Raw genomic sequence first — 24,183 nt, 5'->3', positions numbered from 1 at the left:
TGTTCAGCCTCTCCTGTCCACTTGACCATTAGCGGCTGTGAGTCTCTGGTCAGGTCTGTAAGGGGAGAGGCTACTGTGGAGAAGTTTGGGATGAAACGGCAATAATAGGACGTCAGACCCAAGAATGTTTTCACCTGTTTCTTTGTTGACGGCCGTGGCCAGTCCTGGATCGCCTGAACCTTCCTTTCTTGTGGTCTAACGTTGCCCCGCCCAATGGTGAAGCCCAGGTATTCGGCTTCCTCTAGTCCAAGCTTGCATTTTCTTGGATTAGCTGTCAAGCCCGCCCTGCGGAGAGATTCCAGCACTGCTGCAAGCCTTATGAGATGGCTATCCCATGAGTCACTGTGGATAACAACGTCATCCAAATAGGCAGCTGCATACTCACGATGTGGCCTCAGAACCTTGTCCATCAGTCTCTGGAACGTGGCTGGTGCTCCATGAAGCCCGAAGGGAAGCACAGTGTACTGGTACAGCCCTGTGGGGGTGGCGAAGGCCGTCTTCTCTCTTGAGGCAGCTTCAAGTGGGACCTGCCAATACCCTTTCGTCAAGTCCAGAGTGCTGATATACCTGGCTTCCCCAAGCCGATCAATTAGCTCATCTATCCTGGGCATAGGATACGCATCAAACTTGGAGATTTCATTCAATTTTCTGAAATCATTACAAAACCTGTTGGTTTTGTCTGGCTTAGGAACCAGAACGACAGGGCTGGTCCACTCACTGTGAGATTCTTCAATCACCCCCATAGCCAGCATTTTCTGCACTTCTTGCTCAATGGCCGCCCGTCTTGCCTCCGGCACCCGGTAGGGTCGCATCTTTACCTTTTGGCCAGGCTCTGTGTGGATTTGATGTTCCACCATCGTTGTGCGTCCAGGTCGTAGTGAGAACACATCCAAACTCTGCTGAACCAGTTCCTTGGTTTGCTGTAACTGAGCTTTGGATAGCCCTGGACCGTATTCAACTTCGGCCACCTCATGGTCTGGAGAAGGGGATACAAACAGGGAACAAGAACACAGCAGTGCCTCTCGGGCATACCATTTCTTTAACAGGTTAACATGGTATATTTGGGATGGTTTGCGACGGCCAGGTTGGCGTACCTTGTAGTTGACTGGTCCCACCTTCTCTGTCACTTCATAGGGACCTTGCCACGATGCCAGGAATCTGTGTTCTGTGGTGGGGACCAGGAGAAGCACTTTATCCCCGGGCAGGAACTCACGTGGTTGGGCACCTCTGTTATACACTTTCCTCTGGGCTTCTTGGGCTTGAGCCATGTGCTCTCTGACCATGGGCCAAACATCTTTCATATGCGTCTGCATCGTCTCTACATGCTCAATCAGGCTCCGATGGGGGCTTGGTTGCTCCTCCCAGGCTTCCTTCGCGATGTCGAGAAGTCCTCTGGGCTGTCGGCCATACAGCAGCTCGAAGGGGGAGAAACCGGTTGAAGCCTGTGGAACTTCCCTGATTGAAAACAGGACATAGGGCAGAAGCTGGTCCCAGTTACGACCATCCTTGTCAACAACCTTCTTTAACATGGATTTCAACATCTTGTTAAAGCGTTCTACCAATCCGTCTGTCTGCGGATGGTAGACAGATGTACGAAGCTGCTTTACCTTGAAGAGCCTGCAGAGATCCTTCATTATCTTGGACATGAAGGGAGTGCCTTGGTCTGTTAGCATCTCTTTAGGAATCCCAACTCGACTGAACAGGTGAAGCAGCTCCCGTGCAATCACTCTCGTTGTCATGTTCCTCAAGGGAATGGCCTCCGGGTACCTGGTTGCATAGTCAAGGATCACAAGAATATACTGATGTCCCCTGGCAGACTTCACCAGCGGCCCCACTAAGTCCATGGCAATGCGAGAAAACGGTACATCGATTATCGGTAGAGGTATTAGGGGACTTTTAAAGTGTGGCTTGGGACTCATCTTTTGACATTCAACACAGGTGCGACAATAATCCTCTATAGCCCTTACCACCCCTGGCCAGTGGAACCGGCTCCCAATCCGCTGCCTTGTCTTCTCAACCCCTAGGTGGGCCCCTAGGACATGGCTGTGAGCCAGATGCAACACTGTGGACACATATTGTTTTGGGACAACCAACAAGTCTCTTCGCTGACCTTCAACCTCTTTGGCATAGTATAACAGATTATTTTTTATTAGGAAATGAGGACATGTAAGCTCACCCACTCCTGGAACTGGTTTTCCCTCTATTTCCGTAACATTGCTGCGTGCATGCAACAGATTGGGGTCTTCCATCTGGGCGGTCCCGAACTGGCCCTTCAAACTTGGAAGCAATGAGACTTCCCCCTCCTCATGACCTGTGCTTAGGTCTCCAGGGAAAGCAACAAAAGGGTTATCATTTGCCTCGTCTGCACTGGAAGATTGGTTGCCTCTCTGCTCCTCTGGCACAGCACACACAACGTTGGGGAACTGCTGAGGAGAAGTACCCTGGGTGGCAGTTTGTCCTCTCTCTCGTTTTCCTTTGGCACGCTTGTGCTTTTTGGGACTCACCTCCTTCTGGTGCCGCAGGCGCTTGTATAGTGGGCAGTCTCGCCCCACCAAGACTGGGACTGGTAGGGAAGGAACCACCCCCACTTTCATCTCACAGCTGCCTTTAACTGTGGTAAGGTGGATGAGGCAAGTGGGGTATAATTTAGTGTCCCCATGGACACAGGAGACGGGCACAGTCTCTTCAGATGGCAAATGGTCGAGGAGGTGGGGTTGAATGAGGGTTACCACACTTCCTGAGTCCACTAGCGCCTCTGCATCTTTTCCATTTACTTTGACTGGTATCATTTGAGCCAGGGAGCTTTCCTGTACCCAGCAAGAGTCAAGAAGGTGGCAGGGCCTTGCACCAGAGGAGTTGGCGGTCGGCATTAGCTCATCCTTCCCTGGGCAGTCCCGGGCAATATGGCCTGTCTCCCCACACTGGTAGCAACGCGGTTGGCCCTCTGGCAGGTAGGACTGTCGTCGCCTTACCTCTTCTGGTTCCCATCGCGGTTCTCGTGCCCGTCTAGTCCGTGATGCTTCCCCACTGACTTTCCGGCCCCACTCGGTGTCTGGTCGTGTGGACTTAAGCAGGTCCGCTGTGACCACGTGGCTCTCCACTACGTTAACCAACTCATCCAGACCGGCTGGATTCTGCTGGCTTGTCATTTTCTTGATCTCATAGGGCAGAGACCGAATATATTTGTCCATCATTATCCTCTCTAAAACACTTAACTTTTCGGGGTTGCATGTCAGCCAGGCTCTGGTTACCCGGCCTAGGTCATACATCTGGGCCCTGGCTGACAACTCTGGCTTGTATTTCCATTCATGGAACCGCTGGGCTCTTGCTGCTAAGCTGTAGCCATACCTCGCCAGGATTTCCTTCTTCAAGACGACGTAATCCTTTGCTTGGTCCGGAGGGAGGTCGAAGTAAGCTTGCTGTGCCGGGCCCAGGAGGAACGGTCCAACCAGATCAGCCCAGGAGTCCCTTGGCCAGCCCTCTCTTTCAGCTGTGCGCTCAAAGGCCGTTAAGTAGGCCTCTATCTCATCACTCTCTGTCATTTTGGGGATGAATCGACCTGGGTTAGGCTGCATGGTTGCTTCCCTCTGGACAGGAGAGGCTGCTGTAAGGCATTTTTGGACCTCCATGTGGAGAAGTGCATTCTGTTTCTGCTGTTCCTGTATCATCTGCCGTTGCAGAGTCTGCTGCTCAGTAGAAATACGCACCAACTCCTTTAGTACATCCTCCATCTTGAAAACGTAAAAAAAAAATTGTTCTGACTGCAACACCACCAATAGAGTCTTTATGCCCGCATTCTCCACCAGTGTAACAGGACAGGGCAGATAAAGAGAAAAGTGGTAGTGCAGCAATCACGACAGAGGCAGTGTTCAAATCCAAAAAGAGGCTTTATTGCTAACAAACTCAAAAATACCTTTAACTAAACAAAGGCTAACGTAGCCGGGCCGCTAACCGACTTACCAGCTTACAAAAATGTTTCCTCACGCTGGGAGCCTCCTGCTCCCTCCATGTGCCACACACAACTGAGCAACTCTGTGTGCTTTGTCTCCCTTGAGGGAGTGATTAGCACCAGGTGTGAGGTCTCCACACCTGGTCCCAATACTGCTAATTGGCAGCGGGTGGAGCCACCTATTGGGAATGTAGGTGCCTCCCACTACTCTGCCTCTCAGTCCCTTACATAATATAAAGTGTGTCCATTCCTTGACAATAGCATTACATTGTGCAGCTAGAATTAATTCCTGAGGTAAAAGCTAAAATTAGCATTTATTTTCAACCCTGTTACTTGCAACCCTGTTACTATAATTAGAGTAACAGGGTTAATTCTTCATTGGAAAATATACATTTGATGCCTTAGCTGGGCAAATCACTTTTTTTTATGGTTTATTATCTGTTTTTCCTAAATACATAACAAAAAATAATAAAATGAAAGGTTCATTTTTCAAAAATGTTGGTGTCTAAATTGTCCTCCAATTCTGGAATGACCCTTTTATCATTCATCAAAGATAGCAAAAAACATGCATTATGTACTCTGGAGGGGACTCTGACAGAGGATTACTCACAAAGTACACAGTAAAGTACTTCCTTTTATTTCTGGTAGCAGTCAACTAGTACCGAGTCCAACAGTATCAGTTTTATTCAGACCGTATGGTAAAAAATATTTGTATCACTCATTGAATATAGCAGGAAAGAAAATGAAGAGCAGCTGATTGACCGAGTGCAGAATCGCTGTATAGTTTAAATCTCCTTAGTTACAATGTTGTCTATTTTAGACAAAGGCTTATATTGAAGTATTCGATGTTCTCGCGCCCAGGAGAGGAGTTTAAAATAACGAGACTAATGGAGTCTCTGAAAAGGTTCAAATGGGTAGTTTAATTAAGTAACGTGGTTAAAGAACAAGCATGGGTAATGGAGAGACAAAGCCGGTGTTGTCTTGAGGGTGGCTGCAGCGAAGGGAAGAGAGCGGTTGGTCGTATCTCATCTGTTTTTATCCTCCTCTCGTTGTCCCCCGCTGTGCAAATAGTGGGTCCTCCCTACTCATTTGTCGGTTCAATATCGCGAGAGCACAGATAATTTCAACATTTTGTATTCCCTGCCTACTTCCTTAAGCCTTTTCTCCTCCTTATCTCTGTGATGACTTTCTATTTAATACCTTATAAACAGCTGTAATACTTAGTTTAGAAGTCCTAGTGGTTCCGCTCCGGCACAGTTCTTATTTTACGGAAATTCCCTCTGACGTCATAGCTTCTCACGTATCTGTAAACACTACGATCAACTAGACCTTCATTTAATATTCAGCAGTAATAATATCTTAACGTCTATCGATGTAGTGTTAAAGTCCGTACGTTTGTGTGTAACACTCCAAGTCATTTTCACTTTACATTCAGAAAACGCAACATTAGTCACAAGCTAACCGGATAAAGGATTTTCAGAATAAAAGCTTGGCATTGATTTCCTGAGAACTTCCGGGCTTTTCCACAATAAAACAGCTTTAAACTGACGATATGTTTTAGACTGAATTATGCTGTTTAACATTGATTTTAATTTCTAACACTTATTATATTTACAGCCCTAAGAACATTCATTTTCTGGGCTCAATATGTGTCTTGGCTGTTTTCGTTGTGATCGCTAAATTCAGATCGCTGGATCGCTAGAAACACTGCTGTCATCAGGCTGGCAAGGGCTGTTCCATGCTCTGCTCAACCTCCCGCCTTCCCAATGGACTCAGTAGTGCCCCCTGCTGCCGTGGAGCATGTGTGAGTGAGCATGTGTGAGTGTGTATGAGCACAACCACGGCGGAATATTACTGCCAAAAGTCACGTGAGTGAGTCACGTGACTTTTGGCAGTAATATTCCGCCATGAGAAGAAAAAGTTTTGTAGTTGTAAAAACAAGTTTTGTACTTGTAAAAAAAAGTGTTGTAGTTGTAAAAACAAGTTTTGTACTTGTAAAAATAAGTGTTGTAGTTGTAAAAAAAATGTGTGTACTTGTAAAACCTATGCTGAATTTGTCTATGAAACATGATTTATTAGAATAATGGTATGTGTTTATTTGATAGATACGTTTTTTCTTTGCAAAACTAAATGCATTAGTTTGTAGATGGTGTTTTGTATTTGCAAACCACATTGTGTTTGTTAGTGAATCATGAGGCATTTGTAAAACCTGTTTAGTTTGTTTGTGGAGTTATGGCAGGAAATTAGCTCCATAGGTGTTGGCTTATCAGGCGTCCGCAGCTCACAGCCAAAGTGGGCGTGGGAGCGAGCAAGAGAGATAAATGCAATTTATGTAAACAAATATTTCCAAGGCACTCCTTTATAATTATTTGGATAAACAGGTTTGAAATCATTTCAATGTATACTATTGGACAGTAAACCAAAAATATCGTTTACAACTTGAGAGATATAAAAATATGCATAAATAAATGTTAACTAGGTAAAATAAGATATGAATGAACAACAAAAATAAAATAAGTTATATTTATTTGTTATTGGCTGTGGTATGTTATTGGTTTTGTTCACATATTTGGTTATTAAAATGTAAACCGATCTTTTTCATATGGGTGTTTAGAGTTGTACCCCCTAGATCTAGTCTCTATAATGTGTGCTTAAAGTGCACCAGATTGAAGCATTTTACTTTACATTTTCAAACATTTCTTCCCGGGGGGGGCATACCCCCACACCCCCCTAGAGGATGTGACGTCCACACCCCAATTAAAACATGTTCATACAATACTGAATACATTTGAAGCCTTTTTGATGTATATTACCTATGTCAATAAGTTTCTGTTTTTGTAGTGTATTGGTCTTTTGTAGAGATTTTTAATTTATTCTTTATATATTCTATTGTGTATTCCTTGGATACTTTTATATTTTCTACTGTACGATTGAAGTAAATGTGGGAAGCGTTTAACAACAGCCATTTACTTCAAAGATATTTCTCAATGTTATTCTTATTTTTGTTAATCCTGGAAGAATGCCAGAAAAAGACATTCTCTTCAACAATAAAAAAAAACATGACATTAGTAATTGTGATAACAAATTAAATAAGTTGTTAGGTTAAGTCAGGGCCGGTTTTTGGCATAGGTGACATAGGCGGTCGCCTAGGGCGCCAGATCTGGGGGGGGGGCGCTGCGCTGGCAGCTCTGGGAGGGAAAAAAACATTTTTTACTGTTTGCGCTCATCCTAATTTTCGGCCTTGATGTAACAATATTCATAATTAAGTAAAGGTAACACCCTTTTCACCCCGGTTACACTTTTCATTTGCTCTGTACGATGGGCGCTGTAAGTGATGAAAGTGGGGGGTGTTGGCTTATCAGGCGTCCGCAGCTCACAGCCAAAGTGGGCGTGGGATCGAGCAAGAGAGATAAATGCAATTTATGTAAACAAATATTTAAAATCTCGCCTAGGGCATGCAAATTGGTCACTGCCAGTGACCAATCGGATGGGTGTGGTAGAGACATAAAAGCCAGGTACTTCTCAAAGCCTGAGTATATTTGTGCAGACGTTTCATGATCAGCTGTTTTAGGGAGCGACATCATTTGTGTCTTCTATCGTTAGTTAGACACAGAAAACATTGTCAATGGCGTCAGAAGACTATGGGGAAATGAGCGGGGAGGATATGTGTGAGTACCTGAAAGAAAAAGGACTTGGAAAGTGGGCAGATAAATTTAAAGGTAAGTTTCTGGTTTGGTCATTTAAATTGATGGTTAGGTTTTATATCATCGTTGGCCTAATTGAATAAGCTGATGAAAAAAAATGCTTTTGTTTTTTTAAATTCAACTTAGCTTATAAACTTGTCATAAAAAACTAAAATGTGATACAGGACTGTAATTCACTGCATCTTCTTTTACCCAGAAAAGTCTGTCATCAAGCTGTGGGAGCTCAATGATGATGATTTTATGTCTGAGATGGGCATATAGTGAGTATCATCCCTTGTCAAACCAGGTTGCAATTAAAAAATAATATATAACATCATGAAAAGAAGGAAGTGTGTTGCAAATGTTCTTGAAGCAGTGGCCCTAATTTGGTGCAACAACTTCCCCCTGGCTTGACTTTTAATTTATAATCTACTATGATTTTTTTTCACGATTTCTTTAGTAAAGTTGAGGATCGTCAGAAAATCTTGGACAGTATCTTGAAGATCTGGCCAGCAGCTCCCAAGGTGATATAATATTTTGTTTTATTTATTGCTTCACACTACATGTTCAGGGCCTTCAGAAGAAATGGAGCTTGTTTTAGTTGTACTCTTTAGGGTCATCATTTGACAGGTTTTTTGTTGTACGTATTCTGTTAGGTGTTTAATGATCCAATCCACGGAAGTATGGAGTTGCACCCTCTTCTTGTCAAAATCATCGACACGCCTCAGTTCCAGAGATTAAGATACATCAAGCAGCTGGGAGCGGGCTATTTGGTTTATCCTGGAGCCTCCCACAACCGCTTTGAACACTCAATTGGGTATGTCCAATGTGTGTTAATGTTATCCAAAATCAATATTAAGTGAAGACTAGTTTGCTGTAAATGGACTGTATTTACATATGGCAGCAATAAACTGTTTAAAACAAATTGCATATCCTGTTCTGCAGCAGGACACTCAAGTGGTAATTGTGTGATGACTTTTTATTGTTGTGTGCTGTATGCTTTGGTGAAGGGTGGGGTACTTAGCAGGAGAGCTTGTGAAAGCTCTGAAGGAAAAGCAGCCAGAACTCAACATCAATAAGAGAGACATCCTTTGTGTTCAGATCGCTGGGCTATGCCATGACCTGGGTGAGTGATACACACCTTTCACTTTAATATGTGATAGGGTTTAAAAGAATAATTCATCAACAAAATGACGATTTGTATACAACAATTTCTTACCCTGTATTACCTGTTTAGTTATTTAAGTTTTTTTCACATACACTTTGAACAGAGAACAAGAAAAAAAAATGCAAAATATATACAAAATGTTAAAATGTCTCACTTCAGTTTGTTTTATAGTCAATCACCATTTGCTTAAAATATTTATTTTTCTCCGTATATAGGACATGGACCCTTTTCCCATCTGTTTGATAAAATGTTCATCCCCAAAGCAACACCCCCATCTGGTCCACGACGTGAACAAATGAAAACCTGGAAGGTGAGCAATTATTATTCCTATTGTCTGTAATGTGTGACATTATACCCAACAACAGAAATAAAACACATTTATAAAACCCAGCCAGCAGCTGCATGTCATGATCTGATCATGTTTTTTCGATCTGTGATTTTGGCTGTTCTACCGTATTGCAATACTACACGGTACAAGTGTTTGTCTTCCGCCTTAAAGTCAAAACTGCTCCACCAGTTGAAAATCTTCTCAAAGATTGTAGGTCACCCCTGTGAGAAATTCTATGAATCAACCATAATACCGTAGTGAGGCTGGCCATCAACATCTCTGATCCCCAACATGTTCTGAACAGTGAATATGAATTGTTACCATCAAGTCGGAGGTACAGGGTCCCACGTTTTAATGAAGTTAGACTGAAGCACTCCTTTGTGCACCAGTCCATCCTCAAATTAAATACAGAGCTCAATCTCAGGTCAAATGTGTGCTTGAGGGTCTTAAGCATGTTTTCTCTTCAGTGATTGTTATGTTAAATGTTTGTTTCCTTGTATCGTGTCTTAATATTTGTCCCTGTTTGATGTTGCAAATGGAGCTGCTATGATGCAGGAAAAATGTCAGATTTGATCTGACAATAAATAATTATCGTATCTTATTACACATGCAATATTTTACATTCAGTGGAGCATTGCCTTTAATTAATTAGTTGTATTTTGTTGCTTTTTTCAGTCAAAAGCAATAAAGCATAATCCTTTCCAAAATGATGCACTATTCCTTTAAGCACAATTAGTTGTGGCATTCATGGTATTATGAGACACATGCAGGGTACTCTCTCAAAGGATATTATAACTACCTTTGTCTGCTTTCTTCCAAGAACTTCTTGAAAGGTTTTCATATATATATATATATATATATATGTACTCTTAATTCAGGTGTTTCAGTTTAATAAAAGTGAAAATAGAAAACATTATCAATTTAACTTATCAACATGAAATATACATTCTTATTGATTGCACAATGTATTGGCTTAAGAATAATGACACGCCTCACATTTATTGGATATTAATTGATGTTATTCTGAGTTATTCAGTTTACAGTTACAGCAATAACTTAAACATGTATGAGAAGAGTGGGAGTGGTGAAATATCTGGTATAGGGGGAGCGGTGCAAACAGGCTGTTGCTTTACAGAGCTCCCTGTCGTTATGTAAGTTTTGGCAACAGACCTGTCATCTGGTAAACATATACTGTCATGTTTTCAGCAAAGCCAGGCCCTTTCTATTCAAACAGTGAGTCATTGTTCATTTTTATCACTTTGAATTATCATACTAATATATCAATGAATTTGTGTACCTTGCAGCATGAGGACGCCTCTGTAGAAATGTTCGACCACATGGTGGAATCCAATGTGGATCTGCAGTGGATGATGAAGGCATGTGGCATGCTGCCCAATGATGAGGTCTTCATCAAAGATATGATTCAACCAAAAAAGAAAGTGAGTCATGCAATTTGAATTTAATGATATCAGTTTTATCATCGTAATTGCTACAATAGCCAATGCCTAATGCCAGCCACTCTGTGCTGTCATCTCCACAGTGGCCATATAAAGGCCGTCCAGAGGAGAAGTCCTTCCTCTATGAGATTGTAAACAACAAAAGAAACGGCATTGATGTGGACAAGTTTGACTACTTTGCCAGGTGGGGCTTGGTTCAACAGCTAGAGCAGTTCACTTTTTAATGCAATAAAACAAATGTGTATTATACAAAGAAATAATTCACATTAAGAACATAGTCCTGGTTATTTAAAGAACATGTAGCATTCTCCTGGTGTCTTAGATGAGTTTTGTTAATAAGCACGTTTTCTTTACTTGTCTTGCCTTTGTCTCATCAGGGACAGCTACCACCTGGGCATCAAGAACAACTTTGACCATGGCCGCTTCATAAAGTTTGCCAGGGTGTGTGACGTGGACGACCAGAAGGGGGCCGAGCAGAAGGGGGACGGGCAGAAGGTGGACGCGCAGGAGGTGGACGGGCTGGAGGTGGACGAGCAGAAGGGGGACGAGCAGAAGGTGGACGGGCAGAAGGTGGTCAGGCAGAAGCACATCTGCACTAGAGACAAGGTGCTGACTTTGTTACATCTGCTTTTTGATCAGCTTTTATAACAGCAATCAATGTAAATGATTAGTGGTAACGTTTGGATAATTCTGTTAACAGGAGGTGAACAACCTCTATGACTTGTTCTACACGAGGTACTCTCTCCACAGAAGAGCCTACCAGCACAACGTGGTTAAGATCATAGAGTATATGTGAGTATCTTCCCTTCTCACGTTGGTACTCTGATTTTAATAATTGAATTTGCTTCATAATCAAATATTTTGTATGGTATGCATAAAGTGATAAAATATTTCTTTCATCCAGGATCACAGAGGCCTTTCTATTGGCAGACGAGCACATCCAGATTGAAGGCTCAGGAGGGGATATGTTCACCCTCTCCACAGCAATAACTGACATGGAGGCCTACACCAAGCTGACAGGTCAGCAGAAACCACTTTGTGCTGTGAGCTTGTGTTTTAACATTAAAGCAAAGCATTATTCATAATCCAACACTTCTTTGGGGGGGAAACTTACTATTTAAAACACTTCTGCATAATCAGTTGCACTGGGGAACTACCAGTGCTACTCTTCGAGTACTGTTTATGCAGAAATGATCATTTTGGTGCTGGGTATTCCTTTCATCTTGTTAGTATATTTAACAACACAACAAAATAAACTCACCAGTGTGTTTAGTACTTACTGTCACTGGGGTAACGAGTTTGGCCAGGGCATGCCACAAGGACATGCTAATGACAACAGGCACATTAGAGCAGATAGGGTTAACTCACCATTTAATCCTTTCCTTCACCTTTACACTTATGTTTTTGGTTTTGTAAAGGTTAAATAAAGACACAACCATTGGCAATTTAGATTCAAAGTAATGCTCTTCAGCTCACGGAGAAACAAAAACTTGCCGTTCTGGTTACAGATGATATTAACAGACAATTTGGTTTAGCAAATGCAATTTGGTGAAATTTGGTCATGGAGTGTTTTTCATAATTTTAACAACAAATTAAAGTAGAACAAATGTTATCACAAAGGTATACTGCTTAGATGTTGTGAGTTATGCTTCTCAGTTTACAGTGTCAGTGACTTCGTTTTTACCTTCTTTCTTCTAACCTGCTCTTCTGTCCCGTTTGTCCTTTAGATTGTGTATTTGACCAAATACTCAACTCCACAGGCACAGAGGATAATCTCATAAAGGCAAGGGAGATTCTAACAAACATCGGCGATCGTAAACACTACAGGTGTCTGGGTGGAATCAAGCCTAAAATCCAACCCAAGGTGTGCAGTAATGTATTTTGTTCCTGTATTACATCACATATTTGTAATCATTTATCTCCAGGGATCGCACAGCAGGAAAAAAGATGAGTAATCTGTTCATCAAAAGAGATTAAGGCAGGAGGGGGCAAAAGCGTAAATTTAATTTTTTTTAAATAACAGTTATTTTCTTAATGTATTTTAAACATTAAACTCAGGAAAGCTTGATTCATTTCTGTTTCATGACACATCTCTCATTACATCCTATCTCAGTTTGAGCAGACACGCCTTCGGTTACCACAAATTATTTTACTTCAAATGTATGCATATTAACTTATTTAATTTCATGCAATTATCAGAAGTTCAGTAACGCTTTTTGCAGTGATTGAGAATTACACTCCATATTTTTGCCTTATTTGCAAAAGTTTAGCATTAGCAAAAGCGGTGCACTCCCCTTTGAATTTATCCATGATTATTCCAAAAGTAGCAAATATGCGCCTCAAAGCCAACATCTGGTGAGGTGTGAGTCAGGTGCCTGACTAATAATGATGTCAACAGTATGACATAATCAATGATAACATGATTAACCTATTATCATGTGGGGTGTGACAAAACATTCTTTAATACTGATTAAAAACAATCTCTGTTTGATATGACCTGCTAAACTGACATTTAAATGAGACATAACTTTAGGAGCAACATAAACTTTTAATAAACTGCAACCCAGACCGTTGCACTGTAAAGGGTTTGCATCAAGAATACATTATAATACAACTTTTGAAAAGGCCTGTTGTCGGGTGAGAGCAAATCTGTAGTTTGAGTTTGGACAGACAGCCGAAACCGAGAAACAAAGATGTTTGATTTTAATGTACCTGCTTAATTTGGACCTCCTCTTGCTGTGTGTTTTCATGATGGAAAGAACTGCAAATGTATTTCATCTCTCACTTCTCAACCTTTGTCCTTCCTACTTAAGGGGATACCTCAGTTGAAAAAGGACCTGTTTCCACAAGAGGGAGTTCAGGCTGACGGGCTGCCAAAGGAGGACTTTGTAGTTTTAGTGAGTTTTTTGTGTACTTACTTTTGCTTCGCTAATCTTAAAATGGTGTGTTTTTTAGATACTGCCATCTCCATTGATTTACTTTTGAATAAAGAACAGGCTTCTGTCTCAACCTTCTCTTCTAGCCTGTTACTATGGACTATGGGATGAAGAAAAAGGACCCCATCGATAGTATGGACTTCTACAGCAAGAAAACCCATACCCAAGCATTCAAAATCAAGAGAGAAGAGGTCAGAACAATGACGACAAAAATCTCAATCTTGATATTTTTTTGTGAGCTTTAGTGTATTTCTTTGTAGAGAAACCTCTGTTATGTAGTTTTTATTATATTTATGCTGCTATCATTCTTGTCAGGTGTCGAGGCTTCTCCCAGTGCACTTCTCTGAGACGCTCTTCAGGGTTTACAGCAGGAAGATTGATCCTGAAAGTCTGAGAGCTACCAGGGTGCGATTGGAAGAGTGGATCAGAGTGAGGAATCGACGGCATCCAGGTAATATTTATATCTAAGATATAACGGACTGCCTATAGCCGAGTAGTTAGTTGTCAAATAGAAGTCAAATGCCCTGAGCAGCAAATCTTAGTTTGTTTCCTAGTTGGCTGGGCCACTTGAGGTGTAAGAAAAACACTCTAGTTTGAAAGTCTGGAATAGGAGATGGCCCGCCTACTGCAAGTCATTCCCGTACTCTCTTTACAAACATATCTGTCTCCACTACAACTGTCAAATAAAGGCATATTGCACCACAATTTTTTTTAAACAAGGCAGGAGGTTTTATTAAATGGCAGTGATATTATATCATAGTAGTACAGGGTAAAATATGTACAGTATGAGTTTTAGTATATGGACATGAGCAGGTAAGGAGGAATAATTACTTTCGTTACATCTTGTCAGATCTCAAGGATACAATTGCAGTTTAATTGCACTTTGATCTTGCCTCTGGAGTTAAAACCATCTATGCCTGCTGCTTAATGATTATTTTAATCATTGATTAAGTAGCGATTACTTCCTCAATTAGTTTACTTTTATAATTTGGTCTGTACATGTAAGAAAATGGGGGAAATGCCTGTAATATGTAGTAAAGACAAAGGTTACGTCTTTAAGTAAAGTAAGAAGCTGGATCTATTTTTCTGTGGAGCTACTAATAATGTAGCTCCACTGTAGACTAGCACCATGCTTCAGTAAAGATAGTTGCAGCTCTGCTCTTGGTAATGCTGATACACTTTTCTTTCTTTATTTACATGCAGTGGAGAGCCACTGTCTCCTCACACAATTTGGATGAATCTGAAGTTTTGGAAAATGGAAGTTACACCTGAAAAAATAAAGAAAACACTTCCTGGCTCTCCTTGGTTCATACTGATTGAAGGTGATCGAGAAATTTGATCAAGTGAGTATGTGACTTAACGACTTAAAAGTGAATGAGGATGCATTATGCACAATTGGGCCATATATGCAGTTTTTAGAGCCCTGTTTAATATTATACACTAATCTAAGTGGAAATGTGATCATTTTAAATCAGCTTTAATTAAGAATCTTTGTTTAATACCATATTATGGCTATTTGAAATGTAATTTTAGGTGTGATTTAGGGATTTTAAATATTTAGTGGTGTTTGTTTAAGATATCCATCGTGTGAATTAATGTGGTAACCTGATTAGATATTAGATTGTTTTGGGTGTTTGTATTTGTTTTTAATCTATCAATATGAAATCAATATCATTACTATTACCATTATATATTACTATTCATACTGTAGTTATACAATGTAGCTTGCTTCATTCAATGTAACCATCTGTATGAATGTGGTTAACTTAGGGTATATTTCTGTTTATGGTCATGGTGTGAAAATGTTGTGATTTGTCATGTAATGGGACTTTTGAGGAAAACCTACAACAATATTTTCAACTTTGTTGCTGTTGAGATTGGGTTAATAAAAATGTGTTTCTTCTTAATTTGAAATCAATTAAATGTTGTGTTTATTGAGTGTCATTGTGCCATTTTACTCATCCAACATAATAATTCAGCAGAGATTTGAATTCAGTTAGATATAGAGTTGCTTATTCAATTCTTCAACAAGTATCACTAGGACAGATTCTTTTTTCTTTGCACAACCCTAAGGTAATTCATCTGAGGGAATATTTGAAGAAGCGTATCTCACACAGTCACACACTTCAATATCTATCTAATACCAAAAATCTACTGATACATAACTCACTCTATTAGAGCTGTAACTATTAACCAAAGTGTAGGTAGCATTTACAATTTCCCTGAAGCCCTTTTCATTTATTGCACTTATTCTGCTTCCTCATTTATTTCTAGGATGCTCATTGCAGGGTTGAGCTATATGACAATATATGTAACATTTAGCGTGAGACGATGTTAATCTTCCTGCCGTATTGTTTTATGATATTTCCCTTTATTATGACTGGCTTAATCAGACCATCATTCAGGGTGATAATCCTGGATTTAAACCTTACTGTGTTATTCATTTCACTGGATGTGTCAAAACAGATGATCCTAACTATTTTATCAATAAACAATTTATAGAATGTATATCATATATTATAAAAAATACAAACCAAAAGAATAGTGTCAATATTGCCTACCCATACTATTGTATTGCCTTACTTCTACTGTTTTGTTATTAGTTTGGAGTTTTCCCTTATACAAAATGAGGGCCTAGAGACGATAAGGGAGTATTATGCATGTTGTGATTTTTCTTCTACCTTCAAACCAGGTTGTACAGTATGAGCAGTGTATTTCAATGTCATGTTACTTTATACTTCACTACATTTAGAAATCAGCTTCAGTTGCTAGTAACTTTGGAGATTCAGAAAATTGAAACAAAATATATAAAAGAAACTAGTAAATGATGATGGATCACAGAGGGGACACATATTTATGTATAAAAGACCTCAAGAAGTGGATTTTTCCTAATAGGTGACATTTAACTTTGTGATTTACCACTGGGTCCCGTCGCGTGTCGATGCTCCTCGCTCCCTCAACACGTGGTTTCAATGATCCCTCCATTCATACTTTATCACAATAGATCTACACACAGGAATATCGTTTTTAAAAACGCCGGCACTGCATGTCCTCCATCGTTGTCACTGAACGTAATCCGGGGTTTTGGCGTCACTTCTCTGGCCTCATTCGCTGCACTATATTTGGCTCCACCTTCCACGTGCTACCCCATTGCGTCAAGTTCTCTACAAGCAGCGAACAAGTGACCGGAAGCGAAGTGTTGAAATAAAATCATAAAACAGATTGAGGTTTGCGTTTACTCAAGGTGATCAACAGCTTAGGTCAGCATTTATTTTGTTTGTTTGTTTTTTTTGACAGTCGTGAAGTAAAAAACTGTGATTTATTAATGTTCACAAATAGGCTTTAAATGATTGTGATAAGCAAGTATGTGTTACTGTTTTGTTTTACAGCAGCAGTCGGTCATGCTGGACCCAAACCAACACTTTTATATTAAAAGACTTATAAGCCGACCAAAGTTTTATTTCTTTTGAATTATACGATAATTGTTAAAATTACTATTAAAAATGTTTACTGGAAATCCAAAAAATGAAATAGGAACATTATTGTATTTAATACTTATATATGTTACCCATACATTTCAAGGTTTTTATTAGTCATACGTTCATAGCTAGAGTGTAGTTATGACGATGAAAATCTTAGGTCCCAGGCTCCACCAACAGTGCAACACAATAAAACAGGAAAACAGAAAGAATATAGTGCAAGTAAATACAAAAAGAAAAATAGTAAAATAGTGAAATAGTGCAATAAGAGTCTATATACAAGTGATTGGAATATGAAATAATAGATACATAATTTCTAAGTAGCAGCCAGATGAATGTTATGGATGTTGTTTCAAGTTCAGGTATTTAATAGTCTTATGGCCTGTGGGATGAAGCTGTCCCTGAATCTGGTGGTTTTAGTCCTGGTGCTGTGGTACCGCTTGCCAGACGGCAGCAGACAGAACAGTTTGTGGCTGGGGTAATTGGGGTCTTTTGTAATCCTGAGGGCTTTCTTCTTACTTGGGAGTAAAGATCCTCCATGAATGGCAGCTCCGTCCTGATGTTCTGTGCAGTTTTCACCACCCTCTGTAAACTCTTTCGATTGAGGGCGGTGCAGCTGCCGTACCAGGCCGTGATGCAGCCAGTCAGGATACTCTCTATGGTGCACCTGTAGAAGTTGCAGAGTATCCTGGAGTCCATGTTGAACCTCCTCAGCCTGCGGAGGAAGAAGAGCCGCTGTCGAGCTGTTTTGGTGATGGTGTTTGTGTGATGAGTCCAAGTCAGATCCTCACTGATTTGTTTGCACTTCGTTGTTTTGTCACCTATTTGCCTCACATGTCTTTAAAGGGGACATACCATGAGATCTTTTATACATAATAAGTGTTTTTAAAAGTGCCAACCAAGCCACAAATCATACAAACCAGAACATTGTAGTGGGCTGCCTTGGTCAGAAAACATGAGATTCAACAAGCCACTCAGATGTAGCCCCCCCTTCTGATGTCACATGCAAGCTCATTCAAATATACTTTTGAGAACTACCATTGCTATTTTTTCTGCAAGTCAATCAGAGCAAACTAGGCTTTTTTGGAAGGGGACGAGTAAAGACAGGCACTAAAGTGGAGAATGTAAAAAGAGAGCATGAGATCCTTTATTTTTTTTATATGAAAGCATGTCGATTTGTTGTTGAAGAAGCGTTTATTTCTTTTTTTGCCTTTAAAACCCTGAACTGTTGTCCTTTTAGCTCTGGATCATGGTCCTAACCCCTGTCCCCTCACACTCAGACAGTGGAAAATAAATTCAGTTATATCATCTTGATGACGCTGAGAAAAGCAGCCACCAGTAAGATACCATTTATGTCCTTTTTTTATCGAGGCTTCTGAGGTTATCAACAACTACAGTGTAACAAAGTGATATCTGCACAGAGCTTATTCAAACCTCCATCGATGACCTCCAAACCAGAACATATTTGCTAATAATACAAATTAAGAGCTGATTTTTTTTTTATTGATCTTGATCCCATTGTGTACATTGTATAAGTGAAGGAGAATGTCTCACATGATGCCAAGAGATAGAATTTTCTTTCTCTGAAACTTTTAGACAAATGTATTGTCACAGCTTAGAAAAAACCCAACAGCATGCAAGTACCGATTGTATTATGTTTAACCTATTTGGGGGATACAAAACATTTTGAGAAAAAAGTTGAGAAAATGTTCATAAAAAAATGTTTTGACTTAAAGGTGGGGTAGGTAATTTTGGAGAAACCGGCTCGAGATCGCTAGAATTTGAAAATACACAACCGGAGAAAATCTGCCACTTCCTTATAGAGCTCCTCCTCCAACACACACGAACGCGCACATGACCAATGAGGGCACAAGATAAGTTTGTGCACAGATGGAAGGCTGACAGGCAGGTAGGCCATCCAGTTATTTTAGCCGGGCCGGCTAAAATGATTGGTCGTACTTTTTACAGTATTACGGCTTCCACAGATGACATTTTTTTATGGATTTTTTGTCAAAGCACTTAAGATATTCATTGCTATCGGGATGTTAAGAGCATTCCATGGAATATAACAAAAAGTGTATCTCGAGCCGATTTCTCAAACTTACCTACCCCACCTTTAATTGTAGACTCATCATTTGTATTTGATCACTAAATCAAACAGACCTCTAAAGAATTGAGCAACAGTGTCCTCTTGTGGCCTTTTTGTGTAGTTGACCAAAAGTACCAGTGTAAAAAAGGAACAAAAATTAAGTGTATGAACGGTTTAACATCAATGTAACATACAAAAATACATTATATTAACAATTGGAGAAAGCTATCACAACTGGTAATAAGTGTTTTCTGACATTGTTACAGATGTACCATTGTTAGTTTTAATAAATGCTCAATTTGACTATTTAAACATTATCGCAAAACTCTAAGGGCAAATCCCAATATTAATATCATTATTACCTTTATATGCGTTTATTAAAAACACTTGAGTTTGACATTAAATTCTCCTCTATTGGTCATCTAGCAGCGCCTTGAATCCACACTACTGTGATAGTAGAAGTATTCAGATGTTTCCAAAAGCTGTTCAACAACTATTTTATTTTATTATGCTAAATCGATCATTTACTACTAACATAATAGACACTTTGGACTTGTTTGAGAGCTTGAATAACAACTGACAAGGAAAAAAAATGTATGGATGAAATGTTGATATGTGGTTAAGTATGCATTGAATCAAAACTATTGAGTTTGATATTCAATTTCTCCTCTAATGGAAATGTGTCACTTGGGAGCACCTTGAATCTACTGTGATACAGAGCTGGAAGAAGTATTCAGATGTTTTACCTAAGTTAAAGTAACTAAACAGCAAAGTGAAAGCACTAATTTAGTATTCGCAATATGAACTCAAAGTACCAAACTGCCACATATGTGTAGACAAATGGCCACAGATTTGTATATTATTATTTACAACATTTTGGTGATTATTTCTGATGCATTTATGTGAAGCAGTATTTTAATGGTCTGTTGATGGTTGTTGAGATAAGCCAAGATTGTAACTATTTTATATATAATGTGTAACTTAATACAATAATGCCGTTGTCACATTTTGTAAGCTAATTGTTTTTTTCTATTTATGTTCACACCTTTGGCCTTTGGGGACTCCATAGAACAATCGCAGACAATTACATTTTCAGGAAGTTACTTTGAAAAACTTGCATGTAAAGTTTCCACTCTATTTATTGTTAAATGAAAGTTAAAAACTTTTCACTATCACTCATGTAACTTTGTCTGAATATTCTCTCTCTATCTCTCTCTCTCTCTCTCTCTCTCTCTCCTCTCTCTCTCTCTCTCTCTCTCTCTCTCTCTCTCTCTCTCTCTCTCTCTCTCACACACACACACACACTGTAATGAGTTGATTAAACTTCTTAATGTCAGTATCAATAATAAAAGTATGTTGGTGCATCATGGCATGTGGCTCATTAAAAAAAAGTACAGCAATTATCTACCTCTCGTCTGACTGGTCGGCCCCACCTGGGCAGGTAAACACAATGGAGGAAACAAATACATTAAAGTAAAACCACTGCATTCCAGCAGTCAGCAGTGCATTATAAAAGCTGTGTGGGAACTACCTGACTGTTGCTTTAGGTTGTATCTGTAATTTTGTATTAGTAAGTACACACAATAACATAAAAGGAGCAAATACATTTCATTTTTTCATTGTTTATGAGCGAGCAAGGCAAGGCAAGTTTATTTATATGGCACCTTTCAACACAAGGCAATTCAAAGTGCTTTACAAAAATGAAAGACAATAAGATCATCTAAGCTAACAACACTAACATGTGTAGTCAAATTAGTCTGAAAATGATTTAGAAATGTTGCTTCATTTGGATGGAAAATTTGCCATGCAAAAATGTACCTCACTCTTAGTTTATCAAATCACCAACTCACTATAGAAAACTAGAAAATGCATTTCCTGCTGAAAATGCATGCAAATGCTGTAAACTGTGTACATTTGTTGCTGAATTTAGCTGAAAAAGCTGAATATTTTATGAGTTGAATGGTCTCTGTAGCTGCTTTTAATGTAGCTACAAAAACCAAGTAAGTGTGTTGCTGAACTTAGCGGAGAAATGCAGAAAAGTGAAATGATTTGAACGAATTTGTTACAGCTCAAATGCATTGCAATGACTTTGTTGAAAACTTGAAAGTGAAATGTTAAACTGGAAGAGTAGGAACAATTATGAAGAAGCTTAATATTTATGAAAAGGTTTACAAAAGGTATAAACAACAAATTGTAAAGCCTCAATGTCCTGAAATAGCTGAATAATTTAATAGTTGAATGGTTTCTGTAGCTGAAAGTAGGCTGAAGGAGTTAGTTAAATATCAGATGTACGTAGTAGTATAAGTTCAAGCATTACATCCATAGGTCTTTTATTTTTGAAGGGGTGTGTGGTGTTTGGGAGTGCGAGGTGTAGAAAAACAAAATGAGGTTATTAACTAAGTCGGACAGTATTGCATCGGTGATAGCTTTCTGCTGTGGATGATTCATGCTGTACTGTCCTGCATGGTTGCCAAAAACCTGTGAGATTGAAGGCTGTTGTTTATCATTTGTGATGCTTTTGTCCGTTAAAAAATAAATCAGTAAATGCATTGTTGTTCCTTTTCAAATTGCAGATCAAACTGCTCTTTATTAGTCTTATTAATAATTTACTAATCAATTTTCTCTCTGCTGGGAAGTAACTTGTTTTATTTTTATTTTTAGAAGGAACAGTAAGGTTAGGCTACAGGGCTATTCAATTGGCGGCCCGCGGGCCAAATCCGGCCCCGGGGTGATATTTACTGGCCCTTTGAGTATAATGTTAAAAAGTAATCTACTTTGACGGTTTAATTCAGAAGGAGTTTAATTAATAAGATCCCTGATGTTAAGTTATGTTTCAAAGCATTATTCATAAACCTTCTATGTATTTTTGATCCATTAGAGATACAGGCTCTCACAAACACTCCTCTAAAAAGCCTACAGTATGTGGGGGGGCTCTGTGTGGAGGTGCGAGAGGAGGGCGGAGGTCGAGGATCTCATTATTTGACCTTAAGGGATATAGGCCTACACTGTGGCCCTAAAGCAACTGCTCCATTATCTGTATCAAATGCACACATTGAAGCCACCAAATGTCACAATAAAAATAGAAAGTACTACAAATAAACTGGAATTCATTTACATCTTAAATTATTAATATATATACACAAAAAAAGGTTTACAAATATCCAACCTTCAAATAGCTTTTTTAAATCAACACTGCTCTGCACACTTGCTAAAGAACATTTGTGTGGAAATCCCAATTCATTTGTAGGGCTGCTTGAGTATGGCCAAAAGTATGGGAGTAAATCTCACTGTAAACTATTTAATCATCACCAAATTCTGTGTTATTTTTGACTGTTTGCGCTCATCCTAATTTTCAGCCTTGATGTAACAACATTCATAATTAAGTAAAGGTAACACCCTTTTCACCCTGGTTACACTTTTCATTTGCCCTGTACGATGGGCGCTGTAAGTGATGAAAGTGGGGGGTGTTGGCTTATCAGGCGTCCGCAGCTCACAGCCAAAGTGGGTGGGGGATCGAGCAAGAGAGATAAATGCAATTTATGTAAACACATATTTCCAAGGCACTCCTTTATAATTATTTGGATAAACAGGTTTGAAATCATTTCAATGTATACTATAGGACAGCAAACCAAAAATATCGTTTAACACTTGAGAGATATAAAAATATGCATAAATAAATGTTAACTAGGTAAAATAAGATATGAATGAACAACAAAAATAAAATAAGTTACATTTATTTGTTATTGGCTGTGGTATGTTATTGGTTATGTTCACATATTGGATTATTAAAATAACCGATCTTTTTCATATGGGTGTTTAGAGTTGTACCCCCTAGATCTAGTCTCTAGTAATATGTGCTCAAAGTGCACCAGATTGAAGCATTTTACTTTTTTTACATTTCTTCACACACACACACACACACGCACACACACACACACACACACACACACACACACACACACACACACACACACACACACACACACACACACACACACACACACACACACACACACACACACACACAGTCGATTTGTTGTTGAAGAAGCGTTTATTTTATTTATTTTGCCTTTAAGCCCTGAACCTTTTTCCTTTTAGCTCTGGATCCTGGTCCTACCCCCTGTCCCCTCACACTCAGACAGTGGAAAATAAATTCAGTAATATCATCTTGATGACGCTAAGAAAAGCAGCCACCAGTAAGATACCATTTATGTCCTTTTTTGATCGAGGCTTCTGAGGCTATCAACAACTACAGTCAAAGTGATATCTGCACAGAGAGCTTATTCAAACCTCCATCGATGACCTCCAAACCAGAACATATTTGCTAATAATACAAATTAGGAGCTGATTTATTTTGTATTGATCATGATCCCATTGTATACATTGTATAAGCGAAGGAGAATGTCACACATGATGCCTAGAGATATAATTATCTTTCTCTGAAACTTTTAGACAAATGTATTGTCACAGCTTAGAAAAAACCCAACAGCATGCAAGTACCGATTGTATTATGTTTAATCTTCTTTGTTGGGATACAAAACATTCTGAGAAAAAAGGTGATTGTGTTTAGAACAAAAATGTAGACTTGTAGTTCTAATCTGATCACTAAATCAAACAGACCTCTAAATAATTGAGCAACAGTGTCATCTTGTGGTCTTTTGGTGTAGTTGGCCAAAAGCACCAATGTACAGATTCAAGGGTTTTATTATCATGTGCACAATACAGTGTAGTTCTGCAATAAAAATTGTGCAAAATGAAACAGAGTAGGATGGGAGTAAATCTCACTGTAAACTATTTAATCATCACCAAATTCTGTGTTATTTTTGACTGTTTGCGCTCATCCTAATTTTCAGCCTTGATGTAACAACATTCATAATTAAGTAAAGGTAACACCCTTTTCACCCCGGTTACACTTTTCATTTGCCCTGTACGATGGGCGCTGTAAGTGATGAAAGTGGGGGGTGTTGGCTTATCAGGCGTCCGCAGCTCACAGCCAAAGTGGGCGTGGGAGCGAGCAAGAGAGATAAATGCAATTTATGTAAACAAATATTTCCAAGGCACTCCTTTATAATTATTGGGATAAACAGGTTTGAA

General features: G+C 39.4%; 2 protein-coding genes across 3 annotated transcripts; one reads left to right on the top strand and one right to left on the bottom strand.

Moving 5' to 3' along the window:
- Nucleotides 1-1,309: 1,309 nt before the first annotated feature.
- Nucleotides 1,310-2,844, bottom strand: LOC117493975. 2 transcript variants are annotated; one of them, XM_034144569.1, is made up of 2 exons: nucleotides 1,608-2,844; nucleotides 1,310-1,455 (listed from the first exon to the last, which is right to left on the bottom strand). In XM_034144569.1, the coding sequence occupies exons 1-2, from the start codon at nucleotides 2,787-2,789 to the stop codon at nucleotides 1,327-1,329; spliced, it is 1,311 nt and encodes a 436-aa protein (XP_034000460.1). In that variant the 5' UTR covers nucleotides 2,790-2,844; the 3' UTR covers nucleotides 1,310-1,326. The 2 variants fall into 2 exon arrangements, with proteins under 2 accessions (XP_034000460.1, XP_034000461.1); XM_034144570.1 differs by lacking the exon at nucleotides 1,310-1,455 and having other exon boundaries at nucleotides 1,562-1,767; nucleotides 2,177-2,844.
- Nucleotides 2,845-7,431: 4,587 nt separating this feature from the next.
- On the top strand, nucleotides 7,432-15,457 carry LOC117494095 (deoxynucleoside triphosphate triphosphohydrolase SAMHD1-like). The gene is made up of 16 exons (XM_034144779.1): nucleotides 7,432-7,668; nucleotides 7,850-7,913; nucleotides 8,093-8,156; nucleotides 8,289-8,449; nucleotides 8,643-8,758; nucleotides 9,016-9,110; nucleotides 10,433-10,567; nucleotides 10,669-10,769; nucleotides 10,963-11,191; nucleotides 11,286-11,377; nucleotides 11,490-11,605; nucleotides 12,313-12,449; nucleotides 13,399-13,482; nucleotides 13,608-13,712; nucleotides 13,837-13,972; nucleotides 14,725-15,457. Exons 1-16 carry the CDS (start codon nucleotides 7,575-7,577, stop codon nucleotides 14,757-14,759), a joined length of 1,764 nt encoding a protein of 587 aa, XP_034000670.1. The 5' UTR covers nucleotides 7,432-7,574; the 3' UTR covers nucleotides 14,760-15,457.
- Nucleotides 15,458-24,183: the final 8,726 nt, after the last annotated feature.

This window comes from Trematomus bernacchii, unplaced genomic scaffold (assembly GCF_902827165.1).
Source record: "Trematomus bernacchii unplaced genomic scaffold, fTreBer1.1, whole genome shotgun sequence".
Taxonomy (NCBI): Eukaryota; Metazoa; Chordata; class Actinopteri; order Perciformes; family Nototheniidae; genus Trematomus; species Trematomus bernacchii.
Note: the sequence above shows the minus strand (reverse complement) of the source record. Positions and strands in the feature narration are given on the sequence as shown.

Coding starts and splice junctions, on each gene's coding strand:
- LOC117493975 (XM_034144569.1), bottom strand. CDS start 2,789: ATGATACCAGTCAAAGTAAATGGAAAAGATGCAGAGGCGCTAGTGGAC. Junction 1,456..1,607: donor ATCTCTGCAGGCTCTTCAAG/GTAAAGCAGCTT, acceptor GTTTTCAATCAG/GGAAGTTCCACAGGCTTCAA.
- LOC117494095 (XM_034144779.1), top strand. CDS start 7,575: ATGGCGTCAGAAGACTATGGGGAAATGAGCGGGGAGGATATGTGTGAG. Junction 7,914..8,092: donor ATGTCTGAGATGGGCATATA/GTGAGTATCATC, acceptor CGATTTCTTTAG/TAAAGTTGAGGATCGTCAGA. Junction 11,192..11,285: donor ACATCTGCACTAGAGACAAG/GTGCTGACTTTG, acceptor TTCTGTTAACAG/GAGGTGAACAACCTCTATGA.